The sequence below is a fragment of the Talpa europaea genome, assembly GCF_964194135.1.
Source record: "Talpa europaea genome assembly, chromosome: 12".
Classification (NCBI taxonomy): Eukaryota; Metazoa; Chordata; class Mammalia; order Eulipotyphla; family Talpidae; genus Talpa; species Talpa europaea.
The window spans coordinates 9223003-9230497 of NC_140079.1; the positions used below are offsets into that span (position 1 = coordinate 9223003).

At 50.5% G+C, this 7495-nt stretch overlaps 1 protein-coding gene and 1 pseudogene across 3 annotated transcripts; both read left to right on the forward strand.

The window, feature by feature from the left end:
- Positions 1–664: 664 nt before the first annotated feature.
- On the forward strand, positions 665–6315 carry EBI3 (Epstein-Barr virus induced 3; the record flags this gene model as incomplete). Of its 2 annotated transcripts, none has more annotated exons than XM_084251247.1 (5): positions 665–731; positions 1358–1484; positions 3137–3315; positions 4991–5148; positions 6036–6315. In XM_084251247.1, the coding sequence occupies 5 exons, from the start codon at positions 665–667 to the stop codon at positions 6186–6188; spliced, it is 684 nt and encodes a 227-aa protein (XP_084107373.1). In that variant the 3' UTR covers positions 6189–6315. The 2 variants fall into 2 exon arrangements, with proteins under 2 accessions (XP_084107373.1, XP_084107374.1); XM_084251248.1 differs by having other exon boundaries at positions 1361–1484.
- Positions 6316–6503: 188 nt separating this feature from the next.
- Positions 6504–6858, forward strand: LOC311182588 (large ribosomal subunit protein eL34-like; annotated as a pseudogene). The gene has a single exon. The product of its transcript is annotated as a large ribosomal subunit protein eL34-like (transcript).
- Positions 6859–7495: the final 637 nt, after the last annotated feature.

Sequence of the window (7495 nt, forward strand, 5' to 3'; positions counted from 1 at the left end):
CAATCCAGGTCTTGTGTTTGCTTCGGGGTCTCTGGTCTGGGTGCAAAGCACAGCCAGCAACAGTGGGGCTGCCTCTATGGTCTTAGAGCAAAGGGCTCTTGCCATGTAGGTGCCTGGGCCCCTCTGCACCCTGGTCTTTATCTCTCTCTCTCTGTCTCTGTCTCTGTTTCTCTGTGTGTGTGTCTTTTGTTTCTGCCTATTTCTCATGGTCTCCCATCTCTGTTTCTCTCTTGTCTCTGTATCTCTGTCTCTGTTTTCCTATCTCTGTATCTGTTTCCATTTCCCTTACCTTTTATCTGTCTCTTTCTCCCCTCCCTGTCCCACTGTCTTCCTTATGTCACCCCTCCGGGGTTTCCCCCTCGCTGTAGCCCGGAAGGAAGGACTGGATGACAGGCCATGCTGGGAAAGGCCTCAGCTTCTCCCTTTTTTGGCTGCCTCTCTCCGCCCCCCTTGGGACCTTCCATACCACGTACCCAGGGGAGGGCCTGGCGGGCTGGAGACACTCAGTCATTGCTAGACTCTCTGTGGCCCCACAGACCAACTGAACCAGATCCAGGGAAGGGGAAGTGGGGGGCCTTAGCAGAGAGCTGGGCGGAACTTGAGTCCCTGCCTGGCCGAGGCGGCTTTGCTGCCTTGGCTCCTGAAAGCAGAGCTCGCCAGAGCCATGGCCCCAGGACTGCTTCTGGCCCTCACCCTCTGGGCCAGCTCCTTGCCCTGCGGTGGGCGAGAAGGTACGTGGGACCGCTGGGGCTTGAGGGGCGTGGGCAGAGGGACACTACCAGGGGACTAGACTTTGTCTGCCATAGAACATTTCGGGTGGGGTGGGAGCGCACTCTCACACTGCCCGCTGGTGGGAGGTGGTCACCATCCCATTGTGCAGATGGGGAAACTGAGACACAGAGAGGATAAGTCCCACCTCAAAGTGACACAGGGAGAGGCAGCTGCCACCTGGAGAGGTTGAGAGATTCGATTTGTGCACGTTAATTTCTTGTGCTTCAAAACAAAACTGGCAGAAAGAGCAAATACAGCAAAGTGTCCTTCCACCAGGATTTCCCACTACCAGGTCTCCTCTGTGACTTCTTAAACCTCAGTTTCCCCATCTGGAAAATGGTCTACTAAAATGGGCTCTTAAAGAGTTAACTATTAAGTCCTTGACTTATAGGGAGGGACAGATGATTCGGTGCCTTCCACTCATGTATTTGTTCATTTCACAGACTTCTGTTGAGCACGTACTGTGTGCCTGGCACTGACTGGCGGGGAGGTGGTGGGGGTAACTGAGCACTCTGTAGGGCTTTGCAATCCCAGGAAAAGTCAGAAGTTCACATTCATGGTCCTCCCTCTCCCTCGGGGGCCCTAGCAGCTCCCACCCAGCCCAGGGTGCGGTGCAGGGCCTCTAGGTACCCGATCGCCGTAGACTGCTCCTGGACCCTGCCACCCGCACCTCCCAATTCCACCAGACCCACGTCCTTCATTGCCACGTACAGGTCAGACAACCTGGAAGGGCTTCCTGGGGATTCTATAACTGAGCTTGACAGCCCTAGATCAGGACCCCTGGAGATTCAGCCAAGCCCCAAATTCAGAACTCTGGAGAGGGTTGTCCAACAGAGGGGCTGCCAGCCACTGGTATCATTCAGAATTGCCTAGAACCCATGTTCAAACATTTTTAAATAGGTGAAATTCATTTTAGTATTTTACTAAAACATTTAAATATTCCAATATTTCTCATTAACATGAAACCATGTTGATATATTTATGTATTTTAAGTTTATCATTAATAATATTTATATAATTGAATACTTAAAGTATTTCAACATGCAGTCAACATTTTAAAAATTAATGAGGTGGGCCTCCCCGGTGGTGCAGCGGTTGAGCGCTGGGTTGCGAAGCTGCCCACGGCCTCTGCGGCGCCGGTTCGATCCCCGGCTGCTCCCCGGCCACCAGAGGAGGGTCCCACATGGCGCGCAGACCTCTCCTGCCGCCCGCTGCTCCCCTCAGCAGTGTACTTCGGTCCTTCTGCCTGCTCTGCTCCCTGCTCTGGCTCTGGTGAATCCTCTCACCTTCCCGCGCTTCTGACTATACCATACCCAGTGCTTGTATAAACAAAACGAACAAACAAACAAATAAATAAATAAAACATGCCTCTATTAAAAAAAATAAATAAATAAAAATTAATGAGGTATTATGCCTTTTTTTTATACTGTCTTTTTTTTTTAAAAGATTTGTTTATTTATGCATATAAGAACTGGGGTGTAAGTCAGAGGTACGGGAGGGTGGAGGATTCACCAGAGAGAGTGGGGAGCAGAACAGGCAGATCCACTGAAACACACTGCTGAGGGGAGCGGTGGGCAAGCCAGGAGAGGTCTGCTGCGCTATGTGGGTTGCTCCCTGGCCATCCAAGGACTGCACTCATGCTGCAGGGCTAGTGATAGCTTGATAGCTCTGTCTTTGACCCCTGCGCCACCTGGGAGGCCCCTCTTTTCATACTGTCTTTAAGATTCCATGTGTTTTTCATGAATATAATACATTTCAATTCAAATGCTAAATTTTCATCAGAAATGCTTGAGCTCTGACTCAGTTTCATGAAATTTATGCTTGGAAAAGGAAATTCACCCACTGAGTTGTTCCAAACAATGTTTCCAGATTTTCTGAAGACTGAAGCTTTACATTTAGTTAGATTAAAACCATTTAAAAATCTCGGTCATGCTGGCCACATGCTGGGGGCTGAATAGCCAGCCACCTCTGGTTCCAAAAAACTGCAGAGTATTTTGAATGCTGTGGAAAGTTCCATGGATGGTGCTGATCTGGAGGTCTCTGAAATCTTGGGGTCTCAGAAATTGAGAAAATCAAATCTTATTTCAGATTCCAAAGTCTGTGATTCCAGACCTTGGAATGTTGGAACTCTAAGGCTGGAATGTCGATGCTCTGGAAGTCTTTAGAATCTGGAACCCTAACACCTCCTGTGGTGGTTGCCCCCACATCATCCAGGACTCTATGATATTGTGGTGGGCGGCTCCCCCAGGGTCACACAGCTGACAGCTAGTGACAGACCATGGGCAGGACCCCTTTCTGCTGCTTCTTGCCTGCTGTCCCCACTCGGGGTCCAGGGCCCTCATAGTTACTTACACTCTGTGTCCAGGCTTGGTGTGGCTGCCCACGGGGAGAGCCAGCCCTGCCTCCAGCCCACACCAGAGGCCACCAGCTGCACCATCCCAGATGTCCAGATGTTTTCCATGGTGCCCTACGTGCTCAACATCACAGCCATCCACCCCTGGGGTGTCAGCAGCAGCTTTGTGTCCATTGTCCCAGAGCATATCAGTGAGTGGGGCAGTGGCAGGGGTGTGGAGGGTGCATAGCTTGCTTCTGTTCCTCCCCTCCTACTATCTCCTTTCTGTCCATCCATCATGGATCCTGTTGGCTCCACCCTTACAGTCAACAAGAACCCACCTACTTCTTCCCCTTCCTGAGTCTGACAGGGCCTGGCCATTATCATTACCCACTTGGACCAGCACACTCACCCTCACCCTTGTCCCAGGCTCCTGTTCTCACCCCCATAGTCCTCCTCAAAACAGCCACTTGAGTCAGGGCCCACCCCTCTGCCCACATCCCTTCAGGGCTTCCCCCTCCACAGGGGTCAAAGCCCAAGTCCTCACCTTGGCCTTTGAGGCCCTGTACAACCTCCTCTGTCCCCTCCTTCTTCTTCCCCCCCTCTCTCCTCCTCACTTGCTCTACTCCAGCCACATGGGCCTCCTTGATGTTCCTCCAATATTCCAGTAGTGTTTCTGCCCCAGGATCTTTGCATGTGCTTTGCCCTTCACTTGGAATTCCCCCAGGTCTCCACATGGTTCATCCCTCAGGATCTTCAGACCTCTACTCAAATGTCACCTCTTTTTTTTTTTTAAAGATTTATTTATGTATACATACAAGAATTTGGGTACAGGCCAGAGGTGTGGGGGTGAGAGGATTCACCAGAGACAGAGTGGGGAACAGAATAGGCAGACTGACTGAAATACACTGCTGAGGGGAGCAGCAGGTGAGTCAGGAGAGATCTGCTGTGCCATGTGGGTAGCTCCCTGGCCAGGGATCAAACTCATGCTGCAGTGGCTGTGGATAGCTTCATAACCCCTTGCACCACCAGGAAGGCCCTTCGATGTCACCTCTTCAGTGAGACTACCCCTGAGCATATTACTAAAAACTGCAAACTATTGTATATTGCTGGTGGAGAGTAAAAATAGTCTGGCTATGCCACAAAGAGTTCAACATATATTTCCATATAATCCATCAATTTTAGCTCTAATAGACTTAAGAGAAATAAAAACTTACACAAAAATTTGTGTACAACAAATGTCCATAAAGCATGATTCACAGTAGTTAAATGGTTGGATGATTTGTTGGTTGGTTGATTGATTGGTTGGATGATTGGTTGGTTGGTTGTTTGGTTGGATGATTGGTTGGATGGATGATTGGTTGGTTGATTGGTTTGGATGGTTGGTTGGTTGGTTGATTACACTGGATGATTGGTTGATTGGTTGGATGGTTGATTGGATGGATGGATGGTTGGTTGGTTGGATGGTTGATGGGATTGATGGATGGATGGTTGGTTGGTTGGTTTGATGGTTGCTTGGTTGGTTGGATGGATGGATGATTGGATGGTTGGTTGGATGGATGATTGGTTGGTTGGTTGGTTGGTTGGATGGATGATTGGTTAGTTGATTGGATGGATGGATGGATGGATGGATGATTGGTTGTTTGGATGGATGATTGGTTGTTTGGATGGATGATTGGTTGTTTGGATGGATGATTGGTTGGTTGGTTGGATGGATGGAGGATTGGTTGGATGATTGGTTGGATGGTTGGTTGGTTGGGTGGGTGGGTGGATGGATGGAGGGTTGGTTGGATGATTGGTTGGATGGTTGGTTGGTTGGGTGGGGGGGTGGGTGGATGAATGATTGGATCTGCTGTGCCCTGACTCTACCTTCTGCTTGTCCATCAGTCAAGCCAGACCCTCCGGTAGGTGTGTACCTGAGGCCCCTCCCTGGGCAGCGGCTGTGGGTACAATGGGAACCCCCCCAGTCCTGGCCCTTCCCAGAGGTCTTCTCACTCAAGTACCGGATCCGCTACAAGCGTCATGGAGCTACCCGATACCGCCAGGTGAGGAGAAGGAAGGGACCAGGGAAAGTCCTGGGTAGAGGGAAGGGCAGGTGCAAAGGTGTTTGGGGCCTCCTACATAAGTTAGGTAGGCCAGCAGTTCTGCTTCCAAGTATCTACACAAAAGGATTGGAAACAGGGACTCAAGCACATCCTTGTCCATGAATATTCATAGCTGTGCTATTCACAGCAGCCAGAAGGTAGAGGCAACCCAGCTATCCACCCACTGGGTGAATGGACACATGGCATGTTCCATTTGTACAACAGAATGTATACGTGGCTATGAAGAGGTTTGAGCCTCTGGCACATGCTATAATGAGGCTGAACCTTGACCATATGAAACTCAGGGAGAGAAGCCAGATGTACACAGTCACACTTGGTGTGAGTCCACTGATGAAAAATGTCCAGTACAGGCAAGAGGGGATTAGTGGGTGCCAGTGTTTAGGGAGGAGGCTCCAGTGTTTGGAATACTTTGGAGCTAGATAGATGTCATATCTGCAAAACATTGTGAATGAACTAAATGCTGCTGAATTGTCCACCTTAGAATGGTTAATTTTATGCCATGTGGATTTCACCGTGATTAAAAGAGTTGGGGTAGAGGGGGCTTCTTGGGGACCCAGGTCCTGATGAGTGAGGGCTCCCGCTGCTGCTGAGGCATCCCTAGGAAGGATTCTTGAGAGCTGGTATTGGGGCCGTGCCCAGAAGTCTGGACAAGTTAGGAGCAAGAAGGCCAAAGATGTGGAGGGAACAGCTGCGCTGCTTAGGAAGGGCAGCTGGGGCTCAGTCGCAGCAGCTGGAGCAGGAAGACTGAGGTTCAGGGCATGCAGTTCTGTGCACTAGGCTCCTCCCAGCCTCTGCCTTCACACTGACCTGGCCCTCTGTGTTCTCAGGTGGGGCCCATTGAAGCCACATCCTTCACCCTCAAGGCTGTGAGGCCCCAAGCCAGGTACTGCATCCAGGTGGCTGCTCAAGACCTCACCAACTATGGGGAATCCAGCGACTGGAGTCTCCCTGCCGCTACCTCGGTGACCCTGGGCAAGTAGTGGTTTCCCAGCTACCTACAAGGTGGGTCCGTGGCCTCCACCAGCCTCTCCCTCATCGTCATCATCGTCATCGTCACCCCCTCAAAGGATGGTACCCAGCTGGCCTGGGTCTGCTGCTGCCAAGTTGCATATCAATCCTGGAACAGTGACTCTTTGAACTGTAGTTTCTCAGTCTGTGAAATGGGGGTGTGCTTCCTCCTTTGACCACAGTGTGGTGCTTTGTAACTGGATGTGAGATACTTTTTTATCATTTAATTAGAAAAGGACGATTGTTCCCTTTTCCTCTTCTGGGGTTGGTGTCTAGAGGTATTCAGAATGGTCCAGTGTTTCACATACCGGTCTGGGCTACCCCACAACACAGTCTCTAGCAGAACTAAGCTGTCCCCAACCCCTGGTGAGCATTGTTTACCTTTATACCAGGAAGGTAGGGAAAGCACCAAAATCTGCACGTGATATGTGCCCAGGCTGACTTTGAGGGGTTCCTGTGTGGGACTTGAAGTTCTTAGGAGGCATCAAAATGAAAAAATACATCAGCTGGGACTGTGGTGGCTCCATGTATGCTAAATGTGTCCATGACAGGGACAGGATCAAACGGGCTTTTCTTATAGAGGAGCAGAAAATCATTATGAAAGTGTTGAAGGCACAAGCACAGAGTCAGAAAGCTAAATAAAAAAAGGAAGCTTTTTTTTTTTAAAGATTTATTTATTCATGCATACAAGAGCTGGGGTATAGGCCAGAGATGCCGGGGGAGGGGTGTTTGTGTGAGAGGATTCACCAGAAACAGAGTGGGGAACAGAACAGGCAGACTGACTGAAGTACACTGCTGAGGGGAGCAGTGGGTGAGACAGGAGAGGTCTGCTGTGCCATGTGGGTTGCTCCCTGGTGGGCTGGAGATCGAACTCGTGCTGCAGAGGCTGCGGATTGCTTCATAGTGCAGTGCTTAACCCCTGTGCCACCAGGGAGGCCCCAAAAGTGAAGCTTTTTTAAGTAACCCCCCCACAAATCAAGGCACACACACAAAAAGCAAAGGATCATTATCATTGGTATCAGGACTCCTCCCTTCCATCAACAGATAAAACCCAAGAGGACTCTAAGGGGAGAGCAGGGCAGGCCACACACACAGTGAGGCCCCACTCCCATGGATGGGGTCGGGGCTGGACCAGAGGAAGAGACCCAGGCTGAGGAGTCAGAATGGGGCTGTTGGGGGGTCCTGCCTTGGATGGGACAGTGGAATCCATTCAGTCCAGCAGTTTGGTTCACCCACCTTCTGATGGCTGCCCAGATGTGAGCCCCACTGTGGGTGGACA